Here is a 22,128-nt window from a genome sequence, read left to right as displayed (position 1 = left end):
TGTGTTTTCACTGTTCGGTTAGAGTCATGGACTCTAGTCTTTATTTGAGGTCTTGGTGAATGCATAAGTAAAGGTACGAAGTACTCTCAGTTTTACGCTTTTTGAAAAAAAAAAGGACGAATTTTTACGTACCTAAAAACTCAATCTATTCTGTACTACGTACCTTACGTAACGAATTTGTACCGAAGACTATGTACCTAGCTACCTTGTTGCCGGTGATGCCATTAGTTGGTATCACGCATGGCAAGAGGCACAGTTGACCGCTCACCTAGAGGAAGCCAAAGAAGGCGTGCCCCTTTCCTTCAATTGGGCTGACTTCCAAGACAAGCTCAAGGCACGGTTTATGCCTCCTCAGTACCTAGCGCGGTTGCAAGAAGATTGGCGCAATCTCAAGCAAAATGGTATGCCAGTCATATCTTTTTCTAACTGTGTTTTGCAGCTCGGCACCCAATTACGCAAATCGGATAATGAGAGCGAAGAGGCATTCCTTTTTGGGTTGGACGATTATATCAAGTTTGATGTAGAAGTCTTCGACCCCGTCGATCTCAACAAGGCGGTAGCGATTGCTCTCGCACAAGAGTTTTACATGGAATGGGTATGATCATGTTTTTGTGTTGGAAGTGGTTTCAAGAATTTTCCTCCTCGGAGATTCTTGAAGGAGGTAGATCCACGACTATAGCCGAAGTTGAAGCTTTCACGCAGCTACAGATGACTTTGTGCCGCTTTCGGCGCGGCCCAAAGAAGCAAGCGTTGTAGACCTTTATGAAGTTCAAGTATCGCATGACCCACACATCAGAGTGGGCCGGTGAAGAGTCCTTCCCAGGATTCTTCCAGATGTTGTTGGCGATCTCCCTCGACGCCATACAGTTCGGTACCAGTACCTCACTTTATAAAGGAGGGGATGTCACGTGCACCTCTAACCCTATGTGCATGTGGACAAGGTACTTCATGACAAGGGTTCAATTAGCTTAGGAAGTGTTCTGGCACCTTTGTGAGTCTTTTTGCAGGCCCTGCATGTCCAGGCATTTAGAGTATTGCATGTCCTCTGGTTGCACACAACATGATCATCAGCACTACCATCAGAATCCATCACGAGCATTTTACAGTGCACAGAACCTTTTTACCCTATTTTAGCCATTTTTCACTTATTATTAATAAGTGGGGTAGGGCAAATCTTGCAAGTGACTATATAAGAAAAGCTAGCGCCAACACTTTCTGGCAGAAGAGGTAGCAGGGACCAAGTGTCTGACAGTGCACCTTCTTAGCAAGACCCCCGGTGGAACAACCTAGCGTTTTCAGCCATCAAGAACAGCCTAGGGTTTTCAGCATTTGCAGATCAGCCCGACGACAACAGATTCTCTAGCGTTTTGTAGCAGATATCAACATCAGCCCTAACGTTTTTGGAAAAACCGGTCCGCCTAGCGTTTTGCAGTTCCTTGGCGACGAAACCACTTTTTGCATCAGCGTTTTGCATTTTCAGAAATTAGGATCCGTACAGCAGCCCCCAAACCTCGTAGATCTCACCTTCGCGCAACAGATCCTCGCCGCGTTGTCAGATCAGCCAACGTTTGCAGATTCAGCCCGCTATTCGAGATTTCAGCATCTGCATTTTCAGGGCATCGTTGTCACGTCGTTGTCATCGCCATCGTCACCGACATAGAGTCAGAATTCAGTAGATACAAGATCTGCAGATCTCAGTCCCTAGCGTTTTCAATTTTCAGCCCGTCTCGTCGTTGTCATCATCGTCGTTGACATCGTTGGCAAGACCATTGCATTCAGACCATTGAGAAATTTGTGCAATCAATAGTAGACTGCTCTCGCCATAGAGAGTGGGGCCCTTGGAGGAGGGTTTGACAACATTCTGGTGTCGTATTCTTCTCTCTATCTCTCAGTCTCAGCACCTTCATTTGTGATCATTTGCACTCTCTCACTAAAGAAATGGAAGGCTCTCCCTTCCGTAAGTAAAAGGAACCCTTGAGCATAGTCTGGAGCACTCATCTTGAGCAAAGTGTAACATTCACTTTGGCTGCACCTTACGACAAGGACTTGGTGGTATACCAAAGCTATGCAAGGAACTTACAACAAGACTTGGATTCAATTCAGGCCTGAATTTTTCGACAATTTTTTTTTCCCTCTATGCTTTGAGGAAGTTATCCAAGAGGATTGGGATCGGTTTGCCAATAGGAACATGAGCGAGTCAAAGCAAGTAGTGGTTTACTCTTACCAATATAGCTCCACTCTTGACCCTCTCTGAGGAAGGAAAGATGAAGAAATTCACCGAAGGACTTTTGCCCGAATTTTGTAGACACATCTGTAAGATACTTTGCAGCGGATGGTGGAGTCAGCAATACAAGCTGAAAGTGTACACCTCAGTGTACGTAGAATCTGATCCCCGCAGTGAGACGGGAACCATTGAACACAGAAACATCAAATTTTTCTTATCCCTCCCCGACGGATATGTGGTTATCTGAAGAAAGTTTGGAGTAAGGGAATTCAAACTGTTTCTTGAGATTCTGAACAGAAGACCTTGGAACTTTAAGTGAGAGGGTAGGTTTTTGATCAAAGTTACATCTTTGAGGAAATCATAAAGTGCATTGTGCGTGTTTTCTCTTTTGCACGAGGTATGGTTATGTCTAACTGGGACTACTCACTCTCGAGTGTTTAAGAGAGCAGGATCAATTTGAAACATTGTTTTTTGAGATGAATTGGTTTGCTCAACTAGCCGGAAGGTCAACTATTGATCTGGTATTCGGTAGTTCTCCAATAAATTACCTGCTATTGCGGGTAGGATGGCAGAAAGGAAGAAACCATTCTGAGATTTCAAGCAGAGTAAAAGCTTTCGCTAAGCTTGAAGCCTAAACCAATTAATGGAAGCTATGGTAATGCTTTTCGCACAAGCGAATGAACACTCTCTTTACGAGGGAAGGAACAAGCGACGGCTACGGCTTGTGCTCGAGGAATCCAAGGATTGAAATCCTAGTTCATTTGATGAGCGGGTTTTGCTCTAAGATCGAGCCAAGGGATCATTAGGTTGAGTGTCTTCGCTCTTAAGGATCTTAGGGAAGGTAATTTCCCAGGTTCACCGAAACTCTAACACAGATTAAGAATTATGTACACCTTTGAGTACATGGATAATTACACGAAGATGCAAACCTGTGCCAAGGTGTGTCATCTACGAGTCAATTTTTTTTTTTGCTGAACGGAATGAGATGAACCAACTTCCTTTTCAAGAATTGGATGAGAGTTTGTTATATTCTCTTGAGCGCCTTTTTTGTGCGCAAGGATATTCTAACACGATAATCTCTATTTGAGTTGTGTTCGGTAGAAGGAATTTGAGTTTCTCTACAGAGAAGAGGTTTTCTGATGGTCGTTGATCATTGACTACGCTATGTGCTTTTACCATTACAATAGTGACTTTTGGTTGCAATATATATTTCTCCATGAGCATGTCATGTAGCATTTACACGCTACTGGAATAAATTCGAACTATTATGTTCGTAAGAGTAAAATTCGCCAACCGTTTCAAAATGGTAAGAATTACCTTAACCACATATGGGAGAACATCCTTGAGATCTAAAGCGCGTTTGCCCTTGAGTGGGCCGAGTTTGAACTTATGTTCACAGAATGGTATGGCTAGAATTTTTATCTGCCTAAGATTTTGCGAGGAGTCCTAGATGCTTGCTAAGTGAAAAATTCTTGATGATTTCCGCAAGAAATAGATGCAAGTAGGCGTAAAGAAAACATTGCAATGCACAAGGGATCTTCGGATCAGAACAATTGGCCTACCCAAAGCAAAGGCCCGGAATAAGAACTTACTTTGGTAAGATGGCACAAGAAGATTCGCATGAGCTTAATGCTCTCGATAATGGACATGCCCTATGCGGGACGACACAAGAGGTTTAATACCCTCTGGACTAACAGTGCAGGATTACGCGCAAGGACAAATACCTACATTGATTTCTAGAAGGATTATTCTTCTCGGGATTGAGTTAACAGATTCTCGGATGAGGAAAACTTCCAATCTGTTGGAAAGACGTGAATGATGAGTTCTTACATGGCTAGTAAGTTAAATGATTGGTGAAGGATATCCTCGAGGTACGAGAGGAACAACATGAATTGGTAAGGTGAGTATTGAAATATTGAATTTTTGTTTAATTTAAACTTCCAATCTGTTGGAAAGACGTGAATGATGAGTTCTTACATGGCTAGTAAGTTTGATGATTGGTGAAGGATATCCTCGAGGTACGAGAGGAACGACATGAATTATTGAATTTTTGTTTAATTTAAATTTTAAATTCTCTTTTGAGAAAGGACCAACTCAACTCACTATTGAGCAAGATTTTGAAATTTTCCAGTTTCTCCCTGGCAGTTTAGTTGGACATCTATAGTTGAGGACAACTGTATATAAGTGAGAGGGATGTTGCTAAGTTGGCTTTACCTGACATGAAAATAATTCTAAATGAATTATTGGATTTTTAAGTGAGAGGGTTTTTTCGCTTGAAACACCAAGAAAAATAATTCTTATTGAATTATTGGAATTGTAAGTGAGGGTTTTTCTCACTCGAGACATCCGAGTATATTCCTAGTGCGTTATTCAGAGTAATGACGGGAGCACTGTGAAAGGGAATATCTGTAAGGCCACTGGGAACGGGTACTTTTGATGCGTCACATTGGATGGGTGACAGGGATCATAGAGAAGAAGTATTCGACCATCCAGGAACGGACACTCTGATGCGTCATAGGATGCGTGACATAGAGCATCATGAAGGAGATTGTACCGTAAGTTCGATAGGAAAGGACTAGGTGATGGGTATTTCTGATGCGTCACAAGGTGGGTGACGGGTGCATCAGAAAGGGAATATCCATAGTGAGGAGGAAATTTTGAACTGTGTTAGAATTGTGCACAAGGAAGAGCAAGCACTTCAATGAAGATGGGTTCATAGGAAACTTTGAGGAAAAACGGATGGTTTCTGAGAAAGCGGGATTGCTTTTTGGGAAAGCAGATGCTTTCCCGCGAGGAAGTCTATGTCTGCATTGCAATTGTACATGTGATTGCATCTAAGGACGCCTGGGAAGTGCTGTGAAAGCAAGCATGCCAGAGAAAGCAAGCAAGGTCAAATCTTCTGCTGTAGTCTCCGTCGATGTTGTGAAGCTCTTCTCCTCAATTGTGGGCGTCTCGATCTCCCTAGCTGATGATCGGTCAATGAGAGTATCGCGGGTGTGAGTATGGGCTGAGCTTTGCAGTGGTGGCTGCTCCTCTATGTGTCCAATGTTTTGGTGTGAAGAAATTCGTAATCTGTCTATGGGATTGTCTCTCTCAAGATCTCCTTAGTAAACTATCTTTGTGTCTGTGTAACTCAAGTAGATGCACTGATAGAGTCCAAGACATCTCTGGTCCTGATAGATCATGACTGTGGACTCTGGAGAAGGGTTTGAAGCCCTCTCTGAATAGACAATGGAAGTGACCCCGCATCTTGTAATACACTGTGCACTATCATATACAATGCATCTCTGTCTCTGGCTCTGTATGGAATAGGCATCATGTCCTGCTGGCTGCTGGTATCCTCTGAATCTACCAGTCTCAATCTCAAGATGGTGTGAACTTTGAAGATGTATGTATCTGACCAATGGCACACCGTAACTCATGAGATAGATGTTTATCCATATAGATGGGTCGAATCACAAACCCATCCCTTGTGAGTTGGAGAAGATGCTCTCTATAGAAAGCCATCTTCGTGCCCCACTCCTATGTTGGCTCTATCCATGTTCTCTTGGTGTCTAATTGGTCAAATCTTGGAGAATGAGTCTAGTAATCTCCACCCGTGTAAGCGACAACGATGATGCATCAAGGGAGTATTGGAAGGGAGGCAAGCTGTCCATGCTGAAGCCATGTATCTGGAACCATGATGACATCTCTGGATACCAGCATGATGTGTACCCCTATAAAGCTAACTATCTGGAGGACTCAAGGGCCAATCTGGCATATTTGTCTCCGGTAGTATCCCATAATTTGTGCATAAAGGAGACCGATTTGGTAAGCGCCTCTATTTCCATAGGGTGCGTTGCTAACTCCGCTCTATGGATCTTGTGTGGCACGGACGCCTTGGCTCTAATCATCTGAAGGGTCATAGAATCTCATAGTCACAGGGGACCCAGGGACGGGATGCTTTTTGGCGGGGATAGGACGGAGGACGCGGGGACGCGAGACGGGACGGGAGAGGGGTCCCTCACATGGGACGCAGAGGGGACGTGTCACGGGACGCGGGTCCCCGGTGACACAAGCGAGCGGGACGTGGGCAGGGGATCGGTAGGTTTGAAATTTTGCCAGAGGATAGGGTCCCATATAAGCCAATGTTGCCCACTAGACTCTACTTATCCACTTTTCACTTGTACATCATTACTTTTTCCCTTTAAGTATGATGATTGATCACAATTCCATCGCGTTAACATGCACAGTGCGCGCGCGCCGCGTCCTTACCATGTATCATATTTTGATATTATGACTGCAAAACCCACTTTTCTTTGCAATTTTGTACTTGTAGTGTTGTCCAATATACGCTTTTTTTATACGCGTCCCCTGGCCCGTCCCCCGTCCGCTGTTTTGCCATGCCCACGTCCTCGTCCCCATGTTTCAATGTCATAGATACCAAGGGCCTCCCCATACCTCTCCACCCATCTTGACACATAGAGGGTCCCCAAACTTGAACCCCATAGAGCATAGCTGAAGCTACCAAGGTATCAAAGAGCCAGAGCTTTGTTTGGGGTTCTTCGAACTGAACCTGCGAATACATCCTCTCCAATCCTCCCAAGGCCGCATACGCTTTCGTCAGTTTAGTCTCTGCTGCTCTTTCCTTGGCCCAGTGAGAAGACTATCCCAGATAAGTATATGTATCTGTGTACTCCATAGTCTCCTGACCGTAAGTGAATGTAGATGCAAATCTCTTGATCCACTGGGGTGTGTTGTTAAACACTGTGACCTTGGTTTTACTAATGTTTATAGACAATCCACTATCCTCCACAAAGCTACGTAATGCATCCAAATGTCACTGTATACCCTTTGGTGAGTTAAAGATCAGCACATTATCATCAACATATAAGAACAATTGAATCCATGTCCCTATTAACTGGGCACCTTTGTCACCCTCTTTGTCAATGTGATGAGAAACCTCATCTAGATACATATCAAATAGAGTAGGACACAATGGACAACCTTGTTTCACTCCAATAGTGGAGTGAACTAAATTAGATATCCCCTCTGAAGTGCGTAAATGTCCTACCATTGATCTGTATATAGCCATGATCCCCCAAATCAACTCAATGGGCACTCCCATCTCCTGTAGTCTGTGCATCAATTCTAGCTATGGGCACCATGTCAAATGCTTTGTGGAAATCCACATACAGGTGATTGTCTAGTGGACATGTGGCCAGATCAGCACCACCACAGTTTGGAGATAGACTTAGCTGGACTGGGGTTCTCGGTCTATTGTTGTGGCTTTGGAGTTTTTGGTTCTATTCTACAATAAATCCGTCTCCCATATGCCCTACCCTCCTCAATGGTGACGTTGAGTGTCAGAATATGGTCAAGAGTGGAGAAGCCTCTCCTAAAACCGGCCTGTCCCGCTGCTTGTATGCCCTCTCTCTCTTTGCCCATCTGTTCAACTGTTGCTCAAGGATAGATGGATACAACCGTGCTAATGTGTGTTCGATCATAATAGTACGGTAGTTTCCAGGCTCCGTAGGGTCACCTGCCTTTGAGAGAGAGAGAGAGAGAGAGAGAGAGAGAGAGAGAGAGAGAGAGAGAGAGAGAGAGAGAGAGAGAGAAATGAAATGTTATATTAACGTCTTCAAAAGGCCATAGTGACCTATGAGACCAGAAAGTTACAAGGTGGTGGATCTGATACCAAGTCAGAGTAACAAAATAACCTAACAACAGTACAAAACAAAGATATATATTATGGGATTCTAGATTAGTCGATGTGAGCTAAGCCGAAAACTAAGCAAAAAAGGGCGGCTAGTTTGGATAGTTGAATCACAAAAGATCTAGCATCGGTCGTTGGCGAATCTCATCAATTTCCTCCATGGTTAGTAGTCTGACCGGGCGTCGTGCATGCCTGGCCAGCGTGCTCTGAATCTTTTGACGTAACCTCCGTCGATGCTGTGTAGTCCTGTGCAGTCGTGGGCGCCTGGATTTCCCCAGTTCAATCGCTCGGTCAATCAGTGTGCCTCTGGTGTGAGATGGGGGGGAGCTCTGCTGTGGGAGTGGCTCTTGCGGATGTCCCGTGTCTGCTCTGAAGAAGTCTGTAATCCGTTTTTGAGACTGGTTAGCCTCGCCATTCATCAGGCTCTCTCTGTGTCTGCGCAGCTCGAGCAAGAACAAACCCAGGCCTCTCTGATCTTCGTATCCCATTACTCTTGAGAGTGGTCCAAAACCCTCTCTGAACAAGCAATGGAAGCGGCCTCGAATCTCGTAGTAGACGGGGCAGCGGCATGTATAATGCAGCTCTGTCTCAGGTTCCATGTCACACAAGGGGCATGTCCTGGCCTCTGTTGGTACTCCGCTGTATCTCCCAGTTTCAATCCGCAGCTGGTGAGACGATGTGCGTAACTGGCCAATAGCACACCGTATCCCATGAGACAGGTGGGTATCCATGTATCTGGGTCTCATCACAAAACCATCTTCCGTAAGTTGGAGAAGGTGGTCTCTGTAGAAAGCCATCTTCGTGCCCAGTTCTTGTGCTGGTTGTATCCATGTCCTCTTGTTGTCTAGCTGGGTCAGGTCTTGGCGGATGAGCTTGGTGATCTCCGACTGTGTAAGAATGAGAGATGGTGCATCCAATGAGTACTGGAATGGTGGCAGCCTGTCTATGCTGAACCACCCATGTGCTTGAAACCATGATGTCATCTCCCCATACCAGCATGTTGTATCTCCTTGTATGGCTAACTGTCGAGAGGACTCAAGTGCTATGCGAGCATATCTGTCTCTGGGAAGTTCCCATGTGCGGTTTATGAAGGAGACTGATCTGGTGAGCACCTCTACCACTGGTGGGGGGGCCGCTAGCTCTGCTCGGATAATGGCCCGTGGTACTGATGCCTTGGCTCTAATGAGCCGCGAGATCATAGAGACGAGAGGTTTCTCCATGTTCCCCTATCCGTCTGAGCAACCCGACCTCCCGTGGTGATCCAGTGAAGGTCCCCATATCTCAGCCCCATAGAGCAATGCTGAAGCCACCAAGGTGTCAAAGAGCCAGAGCTTCGTCCGGGGCTCCTGAAACTGAACCTGCGAACACATCCTCTCCAATCTACCCAATGCTGCGTGGGCTCTAGTAAGTCTAGTCTCTGTTGCTCTTCTGAGTGAGAATGCAGGTCTGCTAAAAACCACTCCAAGGTAAGTGTAAGCGTTTGTGTCCTCCACAGTCTCTTGGCCGTATGTGAATGTAGGTGCTGACCTCCTGATCCACTGTGGGGTGGTATTAAACACCATAACCTTGGTTTTACCCAGGTTGACAGACAAACCACTTTCGTGGGCAAACGTATGCAAAGCATCCAATTGAGTTGCATTCCTTCTGGGGATTCGGAGATCAACGCTATGTCATCAACATATAACAAAAGTGGAATCCATGTCCCTGCCAACTGAGCACCTTTATCCCCATCGTTGTCAATGTAGTCAGAAACCTCATCCACATACATACCGAAAAGAGTAGGAGAGAGCGGGCAGCCCTGCTTCACCCCAATAGTGGAGTGAACCGGTGTAGAAAGTCCCTCCGGGGTGCGTACATGCCCTACTACTGATCTGTACAATGCCATGATCCCCCAAATGAGTTCTGTGGGTACTCCCATTTCCTGTAGTCTGCGCATCAGTCTAGCGTTGGGTACCGTGTCGAAAGCTTTGCGGAAGTCCACAAAGCTACAATAGATCCGTCTCCCATGAGATCTGCCTTCTTCGATGATGGCCCTGAGTGTTAGGATATGGTCAAGAGTAGAGAAGCCTCTCCTGAATCCTGCCTGCCCAGTTGCACGTATCCCTTCCCTCTCTGCCCATCTACTCAGCTGTTGCTCCAGAATGGATGCATACAACCGTGCCAGTGTGTGCCCAATCATAATAGTGCGATAATTCCCAGGCTCCATGGGGTCTCTTGATTTGAAGATAGGTACGATCGTAGATAGGCTCCAAGAGTCTGGTAGGCCCTCACACATGGCCCGGTTAAACATAACTGCTAGAAGCTCTGCTAGTAGGTCTTTGGCATGCATGAAATGCTCAGCGACTAGGCCATCATGATCATATGCTCTCCGAGTCTTCATCCTGTCAATAGCTTTCCTCACCATCTCAGCAGTGAAAAAGACACCTGCGTGTGGGCATGGATCGGGGGGGTTGGGAAGGGCCGGCTGTCCAGGTACTGTGTACAAAGATGATGCGTATTGCCCCCAGGTCTCTGTGAAGGAAATAGCAGGGGGGGGGGGGGACTGCTCATGAAAGAGCCGCCACGCCTCAAGCGAGTCGTGACTCAAGAATAGCTGATATAGATCCTGCTCGAGTTGAGCCAAAAAAGCCCTCTTCTTCCGCCGCACCAGGCGTTGGAAGTCAATTTGTGACTGTCTGTGAGTGACGTCCCCCAACAACACCTCCCTCTGAAGTCTGGCTCTAGTCTGGCGGCACTCCTCATCGTACCAGCTGTTCTGAGGCATGCTCCCTGATCGGCGGCTATGCTCAGGCTGGGTGTGTGGGTATGCTTCTGCTGTTGCCTCATGTAATGTCTGTGTCAGTATAGTAGTTAGCTCTTCCGGAGGTCGCCCCGTGTCCTCAGTGCATAGGCGTCTGTAGATTCCGTCCATGTATACAGAATCCGTCTCCCGTGTGAATGTGTAGCGAGTAGGCTGCTACTCGTGGCCTGTGTGCTACACTGAACTGGAAGGAGATGGTCATCGACACCAGAGCATGATCCACTGCCACCCCGATTGGTCTGGGCTCAACTGTGAGATCCTGGATACTAGAGATGAGATTCGGCTGTGCCATGACGTAGTCTACTGTGCTGGCTCCATGTCTGTGTGGGAAGCATGTAAAACCTCCCGAAGCAGGAAATCTCTGTAGGCCGTTCAAGATGGCCAATCCATGTGCAGTGCCCATGTCTATTAGGTGTCGCCCATACTTAGTACATTCCACATCGTGTGATAGTTTGGAAAGGCCCGTCTCTACAACATCTAGCTCTCTTAGCATCTCCTTTGAAGTATCATAAAACACTGCCTGGTGATGGGCAGTCCTGGCATTGAAGTCCCCTAGGATGATAATGTCACCGTCCCTAGAGAACTCCTCCCATATGTCATCATCCAAAATAGAGAAAGGGGACTGTCCTCTGGGTGATGCATAAACTGATGTACTCGGGGGAAAGTAGCAAATAGCTAGATAGAGGTATCTGCTTGTCTTTGCTTTCAGTCTCACCCACATGTACCTAGCCTGCTCGTCCCTGCGGGCTATATGTATCAGTGGTTGCTGCAGATCCTCTCTAAATAACACTGCCACTCCCCCCGAGCCCCGCCCTCTGTGCCCTGAGCGTGTCTCCTGTCTGTAGGCTGTCTCCCACCTGTATCTACTGATGTGAGGCATGGATTGCCCTGGGGCCTGGTGTGTCTTAGAGTAAAAGATGATGTCTCTTCCAGTAAAGCTATCCTCAAAGGCACCCACATCAAGACGCATAGATCCATTGGAGTTCCAGGCAGCTACTTTGAGTAGGGTCCCATAAGTCTTGCACCATCATGTGGAGCGTCGTTCTAGTATTACCACTTTTCCGTCTCGGTAAAAAGCGATCTTGCCTTTTTCCCTTGCCGCTCTAATCTCCGGCATTACTTCCTGCATATGAGCGATCTGTGAGAGGGTGAGATCATCCCCGAGGAAGATGCCAGTCTCTTTAAGAGTTGGTCTTTTCTTCAAGAATGACTTCTTTGCTTCCATGGAGGGAAAACGGAGGATGAGTGCTCTTTCTTTTGAGGTTTCTCCACTGCTTCCATTTTTCTTTATGTTGCCCACTCTCCATGCCCTTGTGTGCATCGTCTCGTGAATCCCCATCAAGGCTGTGAGTTCTTTTATTTCTTCGTCCACATTGCCTTTGTCTTTAAGATCGCAAATTCTCACATGTAAAGCGCGCACCCTTCTCCTCTGCTCCTCCTCTAGTGTTTGATTAATGATGTTGTTGGGTGTGGGTGTGGGCGTTATCTCCTTGTCTTTTCCTTTCTTGGCCACCTTGATCCATTTCTCGGCTTCGTCCGCCTTCTGTTGAGTTTTGGTAAGAACATCCACCCAAGAGGTCGTCGTTTCTTTATGCTGCTCTTCTCCTTCTTGGATGGCCCGTACTTGCTCCTTGATCGTGTTGATTTCTTCGATTACCGAGGGTTGCAGTTCGCCCTCTTCCAGTGTGTTTCTTGATCGTGCTTCGGCGAGCTCTTTCTTGAGTGACGCGATCTCTTCCTCTTGGGTCGTTACTCGGTCTTCCAGCGTGCTTATCTTGCTCTCTTGGATCAGCACGCGTCCTTCGAGCATGTTTATTGTGCCCCAGAGGTTGCGGTTCATCTTGGTCATGATCTCCGTCATCTCCTCTTTGCATTTTTGAATGGCATCCTCTAAGGGGTTGGCTTTATCTTTCATCTTCCTCATGCTTGATCGCCGTCCGCAAGGGAGTTAGGTGTACGTGTGCACCCACCCTAGCAGCGGGCGCGGCGGCTGGGGGTCACTGGATGTACGTGTGCACCCCCACTGGCGGTGATCGCGACGAGTGGTGGAGCGCGAGGCGGTGTGGCCAGGTGCCCTCAATATGCTCAGCTATGTGTGTGTGTGTGTATCTCGAAAACAAAAGTGAAGAGGGGGGGGGGGGGGGGGGGTTGGGAGGGGGAGGGAAATGAAATGAAATGTTATATTAAAGTCTTCAAAAGGCCATAATGACCTATGAGGCCCGAAAGTTACAAAGTGGTGGGGGCAGGGTTAAAAAAAAAATTATAAAATAAAAAAAAATAAAATTAAAGACCTACGCGTAGAAGAAGAGAGGGGGACATCCTACGTGTAAAAAGGGGGGGGGGCGCCATACGCGTAGAAGAAAGGGGGGGGGGACGTTGTATGCGTAGAAGAAAGGGGTGGGGGGGGGGGCGCCATACGCGGGGGAGTGCGGATGAGCAGAGTACGGGAGTAAGGGACAGCGCGGGTGAGCCGGGGGGGGGGGGGGGGGGGGGGGGGGCAAGGGGACAGCGCGGGTGAGTAGAGGACGGGAGCAGGGGGCGGGGACAGCTCGCGAGCAGGGGGGGGGCGGGTGCTGGGAGCAGAGGGCGGTGGTGCAGGGTCTGCGCGCGGGCGGGGGGCAGGGGCAGGGGCAGCGGCAGCCAGAGAGAGAGAGAGAGAGAGAGAGAGAGAGAGAGAGAGAGAGAGAGAGATTACTCTTGCAGGGTAATGAGAAGACCTTCAGAGATTCATAAGATGAGCTTGCTGGTGGTACATACTTAATCAGCTCAGAGAGAGAGAGAGAGAGAGAGAGAGAGAGAGAGAGAGAGAGAGAGAGAGAGAGAGAGCGCTAACGATGGATGATCTGCAGGAAAGGCAATTATCAATCAAAGATCTACTATGTATCCAGTATTGTGTGCAGTGCAAGAAAAAGGGTAGGGGAGAGTCGGAGGCAAGCGATGAGAAAGCTGTCAAGCACCACTTAGAAGCTGATCGTAGGAAAATTTCAGAGCAAGGGCCTGTTCGAGTCTTGGTGGTTGGGAGATCAGGTTCAGGTACCGAACATAACAACAAGCTCCCCTCCCCCCCCCTTTTCCTTTTTCTCTTTGTTTAACAACTTGAAGCCTCATCGATTTCTGTTTCTTCAAAGGCATGTGAGTGGGATGCTCATTATACCCTTTTTGTCTTTAAATTCTGCAGGCAAGACCACCTTGATCCGCCTATTGGTTGGAAATGAAGGTCCACAGAGCATATCAGAGGGTGTAGCTGGAGTCCAAGACATTAACAAAGAGTTTGTGTACTTGTTTGAGGAGCAGGGTACAACTTTTATCATCCATGATAGTAATGGCATGGATGTCAAAGGCAAGGAGCGTGTAAATGAGATCTTGGGTTTCTTGGATAAGCATCAACAGTGTGATGACTTCAGGGAGTGCATTCACATCATTTGGTATGTGATTAGTGCCATAGACCCCAGATTTGTGGATGATGGTGATGTGATGAAGCTGCTAAGCAATTATGAGATCCCTTTACTTTTAATTATGACCCATAAAGATTATGACAAGGTCAAAGTGACAGAGGCTAGCCTTAATAGGCTGTTGCAAGCATATGGAGACAAAGAGGAGAGAGAAGCTATGAAGAGATTGATGGTGAAAGTAAGCAATGAGGGAGTATGCATGGGTTCAAACAATGAGCTTGTAATTGATGACATGAAGCAAGACAAAGAGGGTCTGCGTCTGGTGGCATTGAGAACAAAAATTCTGGTGGATAGGATGCTGATGCAGTCAACGTCTGCGCTCCATTCTCTCATACAAGGGCATCGGCATCTCTGACAACATATGGATTGGCAAGAGGGTAGCTCATCACACTTGTCACATAGTAAGCAGAAACGTTGACCTTGAGCTAGGGTGACTCTTGTAGTAAGAGGGATATTTGTCTCGTGTAAGTATGGCAATTCCTTCAGTATAAGCTCTGTCTTCACCTTGAGAGTGTGAAGATGCCAGAAAAATTGTGTTTGGCAACTTTTCACTTGGCAGAGCAGGCCCCAGCATGTCATAGACATTTTCGACTACCAAGGGAATCTGTAAATAACATCTGTAGCTCTCATCTCCTATATGTAGAAAGCATTTTTTCCATTTCTTGTTTTCTACAAGCTTTCCAGCAAATGTACAGAGCTGACCCTCGGGACCTGATCAATGAATTGGAGATTCCGCACGTGTAAGTTATCAGGAAACAAGCATGTGCAGTTAGGCAAGAATATCAACGGGATCAAATAATGCAGGAAAGCCTTAATTTGAGATTTTTTTCAGTCCAAAAATTTAAGGTAACAAGTCCTTCAGCATTATTATGCACAGAGAAACCCTAGTGTTCTGTTGCATATGGTTTTTAGTAAGTTCACGTGTGAAATGGTTTGTTTTTAGTATGTGGACTTACAGATATGCCACTCCCTTGCAAAATGTCAAGCGGCCACACTCTTGTCCATGGGCTCACATTAGACATGAAGGTTTGTTAGGTGATGGATGTCTTCAGAGTGACACTAAGAACTTTTCTGTCTATTTCGCTTGCTTCAATGTACCAAATGACACTATGAATCAAACAAACGTAAAATAAAGCGGCATTTGCAAACCTTTAATCTCTCCCACAGAGAACTACACTCTCTTAGTTCCTCTTCTTCTTGGATCTCTCCCTCATTCATGTTTGCATGGTTCTTGTTGAACCTCTTATGCCTACCTCCCTTGATTTGCAAGGGCTTTTCTTCCTTGCCTGTATTTTGAGAAAAATAGTGTAACAATTGTAAGATGTAGCTCAATTTTTCATATTTCCTCTTGGAAAATCCATGAAAAGAGACAGTGAATGGTTGCAAAAATGATTTTTCTTGAACGTTGACAAGAGCCTATCAAGACTCGTTCCATAGGCTTCAGTTTTCATTTTTAATGAATGGTATGATTTTCTTGTCTCTTATTTTTCAGGGCATATTTCTCAGGAATTGGGGTTTTGCCCAAATTTATGCTCTGTATGGGAACCAATAACTACTATGTTGAAAATTAAGGCGCGGCGAAATTATAGCTAGCGATTAGGAAATACCAATTTGAGCTAACATCATGTCAAAGAGGTGTGCAATAAGCTATGAAAAGTATATATGGAGGACTCACACTTGTCACCTTGCATCAGTGTTTGGGGATGTTAACCTCAGCTGAGCCTTGAGCTGGTTGAGATTAGCTAGTTGCAAACCATGATAAAGGGAAGAAAAATCGGGAAAATATGCAAGAAGATAGTTCAAAAATCTTGGAAATTTGGAAAATTCTACCAGTATTTCTGGTTTGTGCCTTTACGAGGTGGCAATGGGGAGAAAAGACTTCCCCAAGGTGGCCCTTATCCCTGCACAAACGAAGCACAAAGCAGGAGATCTACTGCAATCACTACATGAATGCCATGATTAGTTATAAGAGGCTGTCTAATCGATGAGTTGTTGTTGGATGCTTTCCATATAAAAACAATGTACATTGTATATGTCATAGATGCTTGCTATTCACATGACCTAGAAATGGGTTCTTCAATTCAATTTGAAAAAACAGTTGACACAGAATGAAAGCTAGATCAATAAGCAAAGATCATTACCGAGTAGGCCTCATCGTTGCCTTTTTTCTAGACCAACACACAGACACAGCCAGCTAGGACATTAACTAAAGCTTGTCGTTGATAATTGGCCCTAGTTTGGGGCTATGTCATGACCTCTCTCTCTCTCTCTCTCTCTCTCTCTCTCTCTCTCTCTCTCTCTCTCTCACGATAGCTTCCTACGACGTTAAAATTCTCTTCTTCTTCTTCTCACACACACACACACACACACACACACACACACACATCACAAGAAGATTCTTTTTCAGTGTTTTTTATACAATGCATAACATCATGAGCTTCTGCTCGAGAGGCACCACATACCTAGCTAGGTATGATTGGGGGCAGGGGACCACCGGGCCCCCCACCGGGCCGGCAGTCCCCTGCCCCCAATCGTAGCTAGCTAGGTAAGCAGCGCCTCCCTCATAGAAGCTCATGATGTTGAGGTAAGTTACAATGTGGGAATTATTGTGAGAATTTGTCCAAAACTTCTTGTGCATGTAGTTTCTAGACCATCTACCTCAGTGGTTTAGATTACTAGTGAGCTTATAATTTAGAGCTTCTTATAAGATTTTTGAAGCTTTTCATGCTTCCTAAAATGTATGATGCAAATTAGAGCTTTTGTAAAGCAACGTAGAGATTTTGATACCGAACATATTGTTAAGTATTGTTTGTTGCAATGCTATATCAAACCATATATGATGAAATAAATCCTTTGCAAAGTGTACATTGACACTTTCTAAGTACTTTAAATATAGAAGTGCACACAATCAATTAGTACTATGTTAAAAAAACAAGGAACTTGCTAGACCACCATGCAAAAATGTTAAAATAGAAATTTTGCTTGCTTACTCTAGCCAAACTACATGAAGGCCAATGCTTGCTATATTTCATGAACACATGGTAGCCACAAAGCACGTTTAGTGTTTTGCTTTCTAAGCACTAGCTTGTCTTCTAACAACAATGGTGGCCTTTGTGACTCAGTTCTGCCAATTTTGGTAGAGTTGGAAAAACTCTGTCCATGTCTCTCTATTCTCTCTCATTCCTTTTGATGGAGTGAACACGAGTCTGCATTGCTCTGCACAAAAAATTAAAACAAATAAGTCAAGTTTGCTTACATAAAGGAAAATGCTTCTTAGGCAATGGTCACGTGATGCATAGTTATCAGTTACTGTCTGAAATAATTTTGCCTCATGCATTGTCACAAGTGCAACATATATTTTTCTTACATGCAACCATGCAAGGCCTTTTTGTAACTATGCCGATTTTGGCATAGTTGCATCAGTAACATCTTAGCGCCGGGTCTCGCTGTGTAGTACCAATTATTTTAATGAGATTTAATAGATCGTACTAATCACATACCACACTCACAATTTTTCAGTTTAATGGTATTAAGGAGACAAGCTCCACAAAAGTAGTATCACGACTAATATCAACCCATTTTTTAGTATCAAGGAATTGTTTGGAGTACTAACCAATGAGAATTCACTTTGGATAACTATGCCACGCGTGACCACATCCTTACGTGTTAAAGCGCTTTTATGAGATTCCTTTCTGAGTCGCCCCAGCTTTAGTAGGATGATCCGCAACCTAGATTAGAGCACCTAGGAAGGTGGACACCCATTGCAAAAAACAAAAGTCTTCGTAGTCCGTTATTTCCATTGGCTGCTTTTCCTACGAAAAAGGGGAAGAGCCGCTCACCAGAAAAGTAGCTTATAACCTACGTTTTTCTGAGGGGCAGGGAACTCACATGATCTGCACGCCTGAGCTTTCCGCAAAACACTCCCCCCACTCGCCCAGAGCGCGACCCAGCTCTAAGCAATTATTACTCCGTCATCAAATGCTGGATTGAAGGAGAGCCAAGCAAATGCATGCACAGATAACATATGTTTCTGCAATGATGGCAATCTCTCTCTTCTCTGGAATGATAGCAAGCAGGCGCGGCAGGAGAGAGAGAGAGAGAGAGAGAGAGAGAGAGAGAGGCTTGCATAATGTGCTTTTTTAGGAGCTGTGGCCTCTCTCTCTCTCTCTCTCTCTCTCTCTCTCTCTCTCTCTCTCTCTCTCTCTAGGCCCTCTTAACGTACAACCCAGGTGCAGCTGGGCAGAGGCGGAAAGAGGCTCAAGCTGAGGGGCAGGCAGAGGCGTACTATGTAGTATAGGCGACACCTTTGAAGTTTGGATTGGTGAGCTCGCAAGCAAAGAATCCTGAGCGCGGAGGGGATAGGAGGAGCAACAGCCGATGTGGATTGATTGAGAGAGAGAGAGAGAGAGAGAGAGAGAGAGAGAGAGAGAGAATCTTCGCAGGGTATCTCCATAGTAGTGGGTTTTAAATTAGTTAGAGCCAATATAGTAGAGTGTGTGTGTATGTGAGAGAGAGATTTACATAGATATGCACGTTAGAAATCTCTATCTCAATGGATAGTCTACATCTCCTCCCATTGAAAGATTGTAATGCTACGTCTTCTCTTTCCTCGCTTACGTTGATGATGACGAATAGTGTTGGAATTAGGGTTGCAGAGAAACGCACACAGCTTGGAGAAGACGAAGGAAGCTCAAGGCACACAACTGAGAGTGTATTACTTAGTGTGCAATAGCTAGAAAGATGGATAGCCCTAGAGTGATGGGCGTATATACAATGCACGAGGGAAAAAAATGCCCCGGCGGTCCTAGTGTGTTCACACACATCACTACCACGTGTATATGGTAACAAATCACCCCTGGAGTGATGCGGTGAACGAGAGCTACTTCCCTTGAGGACATGATCAGTCCACAAAGGGGAGTAAGCCCAAAGCTTTGCGGAAAGATTCGAGCTTCTCACGAGACAATGCCTTTGTGAAAAGATCTGCAAGGTTGTCCTGTGTTGGCACATAAGCCAAGCTGACCTCTCCTGCTGAGAGCCTCTCCCTGACATAGTGGTAATGCACCTCAATGTGCTTTGTGCGAGCATGAAAAACTGGGTTCCTCACAACTTCCAATGTGCTATGACTGTCAGTGTAGACTGTGTTGGCAGTGTCGTGTCCAACACCCAAATCAACCATAAGGCGTTTGAACCATACACACTCAACCGTAGTTGTGAAGACTGCCATGTACTCAGCCTCACAACTAGAAGTGGCCACAGTAGGTTGCTTCTTGCTCAACCATGATATACATCAACTGCCAAGCATAAAACAAAAACCACTTGTGGACACTCGCGTGTCAAAATAACCAGCCGAATCTGAGTCCGAAAAAGCATGTAAGTCTGGCGGCAATGATGCCCCCTTGGGATAAAACAAGCCAATATGTAAAGTACCACTAAGGTAGCGCAAAATCCTCTTGACAGCCTGCCAATGCTTAGACCCTGGGCTATGAATAAATCTGCTGACCTGTGAGACTGCAAATTGAAGATCTGGCCTCGTGTTGCATACATAAATGAGGCAGCCAACAACAGTTTGGTAAAGAGTGACATCAGTAGGATCACGAGCGTCATTAGACTCAATTTTAGACCTGTTTCCATGGGAGTGGAAATAGGTTTGTAATCCTCAAGTCCAAACTTACATAGCACTGTCTCTATGTAACTTTTCTGACACAAGGAAATACCACCATCACATTGCTTAAACTGTATCCCCAAGTAATGATGCAACAACCCCAAATCTTTCATCTTGAAAGTAGCATTCAAGTCAGCCTTAAATTCAACAATATGTCTCTCATTTGGTCCAGTGATCAGCAAATCATCTACATAAAGAACTTACATAGCACTGTCTCTATGTAACTTTTCTGACACAAGGCAATACCACCATCACATTGCTTAAACTGTATCTCCAAGTAATGATGCAAGAGCCCCAAATCTTTCATCTTGAAAGTAGCATTGAAATAAGCCTTAAATTCAGCAATATGTCTCTCATTTGGTCCAGTGATCAGCAAATCATCTACGTAAAGAACGACAATGAGAAGTACATCACCCTCACGCTTTACATAAAATGTGCTTTCTGTTGGATTGTTACAACAGCCTCATTTGACCAAATGAGTGCCAGATTTCTCATACCAAGCACGAGGAGATTGCTTCGACCCATACAAAGCCTTCTTACATATGCACACTTTGTCCTCTTGTCCTTTCTTGACAAAACCGCGACATAAACTTCCTCAAATATGTCACCATTCAAGAAAGTAGTAACAATGTCTGATTAATCCCAACCAAAATGAGCTGCCAATGGACATAGAAAACGAATAGTAGTCATACGACAAGTAAGAGCAAAAGTTTCTTCGTAATCTATGCCTTTTTGCTGTGCATAATCCTTTGCAACAAGTCGAGCCTTATGGCGATCAACCTCACCATTCGGCTTGCGTTTCAACTTGTAAACCCACTTTGTACCAGTGGCCTTTTTGCCACGAGGCAAATCACATAAAGTCCATGTGTCATTTTCTATAAGTGCATCATATTCTGATTGCATGGCAGCCATCCACTTTTCTGGATTCTGTGCTTCATCAAAGGAGAGAGGTTCCTCAACATCATGTAGGCTAGACACAGCCAAAGCATAACAATCTCATGCATAAGATGCATGGCGAGAACCTGAACGAGTACGACTAGACAAAGGTGCATCCAATTTACTGTCATGCAATGTATGCACCAGCCATTTTGGCATACCTCTAGCTTGGTCATTTTCAGCCCTTTCCTCATCAAGTACATCATGTACGTCTGCATCAATAATAGGTTGATCTGTAACATTTTTGGAAACCCCCATAGGCTGTACATTTGCCTCATTGGAATTTACATTCGAACTTCCACCACTTAAAAGAGGCAACAAAGTGTCATAAATGTCCTGTAAGCTTACATTATTGTCTCTAGTACATGACAACAAGGGCTGAACAGAATCTTCCACAAACACTACATCCCGTGAAACCAGAATACGCTTTGTTTGCGGATGATACAACCCGTAACCTTTGCTTTCAACACTATAACCAACAAAAATACATTTGATAGCCTTATCATCCAATTTTCTGTGCTGTGTTTATGGCACCAAAGCATATGCCAAACAACCAAAAACACGCATGTGCTCAATAGAAGGCTTTCTATCATGCCATGCTTCATATGGAGTGATAGACTGCAAAGCTTTCATAGGACACTTGCTAAGTACATAAGTGGCACACATAATGGCCTCAAGCCAAAAAGAATGCGGTAAAGCTTGACTTTTTGACCATACATCGTGCCATTTCCGTAAGTGACTTGTTTTTCCTCTCAGCTACACCATTTTACTGAGGTGTATAAGGCACTATGCATTGGTGTTTTATCCCATGAGTAGCCAGAAATGCATTAAATTCATGAGACATATAATCCTCCCCTCGATCGGAGGGTGTCCATAGTACATTTCGGGACATTTTCAGCCATAGCCAGAAATTGTTTGAAGCACATAAAAACTTCGGACTTAGCTTTCAACGGATGCACCCACGCATGCCTGAAGTAGTCATCAATGAAAGTCACAAAGTATAAGTAATTTCCCAAGGACGGAGTTTGCATGGGTCCACAAACATCACTATGCACAAGCTGCAACCTACATGTGGCCCTAACTGAACCATCCTTTGGAGACTTAGAACGCTACATTTTACCCAAAATACAGCCTTCACAAACATGTTTGATAGGTTCTCCAAGAGACGGAAAAGAAGGAACCATATCAGATTTTTGCAAACGCAGCAAACTGACAAAATTTAGATGCCCAAAACGTGCATGCCACAGTTTTGCATATGAAACAGTCCTTGAATTTGCAATTGCATTTGTAAAATTTTGGCCACACTTGTCATACAAAGTGAGTTATATCTCCCACAACACAAAAAGCCATATGCAACAA

The 22,128-nt window shown here is 45.2% G+C and overlaps 1 protein-coding gene across 4 annotated transcripts in view; it reads left to right on the top strand.

Annotated features, from left to right (window-relative positions):
• Positions 1–14,991, top strand: part of LOC147465358 (uncharacterized) — a 36,129-nt gene extending 21,138 nt beyond the window's left edge. For 2 of the 4 annotated variants that reach the window (XM_086519643.1, XM_086519638.1), the window contains exons 2-3: positions 13,569–13,752; positions 13,898–14,991. In XM_086519643.1, coding sequence (XP_086375769.1) covers positions 13,569–13,752; positions 13,898–14,526 — 813 coding nt within the window. In that variant the 3' untranslated portion in view covers positions 14,527–14,991. Of the gene's footprint in view, positions 1–13,308; positions 13,469–13,568; positions 13,753–13,897 lie in introns of those variants that run through there. The other 2 variants (XM_086519652.1, XM_086519661.1) reach the window with 2 other exon arrangements.
• The last annotated feature ends 7,137 nt before the right edge of the window (positions 14,992–22,128 follow it).

This window comes from Adiantum capillus-veneris, chromosome 1 (genome assembly GCF_014529385.1).
Source record: "Adiantum capillus-veneris isolate H3 chromosome 1, ASM1452938v2, whole genome shotgun sequence".
Taxonomy (NCBI): Eukaryota; Viridiplantae; Streptophyta; class Polypodiopsida; order Polypodiales; family Pteridaceae; genus Adiantum; species Adiantum capillus-veneris.
This window is presented reverse-complemented; position numbering and strand designations above follow the sequence as displayed.